General features: G+C 64.4%; 1 protein-coding gene across 1 annotated transcript in view; it reads left to right on the forward strand.

The window, feature by feature from the left end:
- Positions 1-5: 5 nt before the first annotated feature.
- LMF2 (lipase maturation factor 2) overlaps positions 6-534 on the forward strand; it is a gene marked incomplete at its 5' end in the record, with an annotated part of 5082 nt that continues 4553 nt past the window's right edge. Inside the window, one exon of the mRNA XM_017739380.1 lies at positions 6-532. Within this exon, the coding sequence (XP_017594869.1) occupies positions 6-532 (527 nt within the window). The remainder of the gene's footprint in view (positions 533-534) is intronic.

Raw genomic sequence — 534 nt, forward strand, 5'->3', positions numbered from 1 at the left:
AGTTTTCCCAGGAATCCTTCATTCCCATTCCCATTCCAGGTCTGTACGGGAGAGAGGGCATCCTGCCAGCCCGCAGGGTGCTGCGGCTCAGCGGGAAGGGGCTGTGGGAGCAGCTGCGAGATTTGCCCACCTTGCTGTGGCTCGGTCCCCGCCTGGGGCTGGACACGGAGCAGGGCATGGAGCTGCTGTGCGTGCTGGGAGTGCTGGCCGCCTTCGGAGCGCTGCTCTGCGATTCCCTGCGGGATTGCTTGGTCTTTGCCCTGCTCAGGGTGTTGTACCTGTCGTTGTACCAGGTATGGGGGCAGCAGGGGGCTTGGGGTGAGGGTGGGAGGTGTTGGTGTTGCGCCACGAGCTCGCTGGGTTTCCCTCGTGCTCGGGTTTCGGTGCTGGGAGGCACAGCTGTGGGATCAGGGAATGGTTGGGGTGGGATGGGAGCTGAAATCCCATTCCAGTCCCCGTGGGCAGGGACACCTCCCGCTGTCCCAGGGTGCTCCAAGCCCCAATGTCCAGCCTGGCCTGGAGCTGCAGAGGGAC

This window comes from Corvus brachyrhynchos, unplaced genomic scaffold (assembly GCF_000691975.1).
Source record: "Corvus brachyrhynchos isolate BGI_N302 unplaced genomic scaffold, ASM69197v1 scaffold197, whole genome shotgun sequence".
Lineage (NCBI taxonomy): Eukaryota > Metazoa > Chordata > Aves > Passeriformes > Corvidae > Corvus > Corvus brachyrhynchos.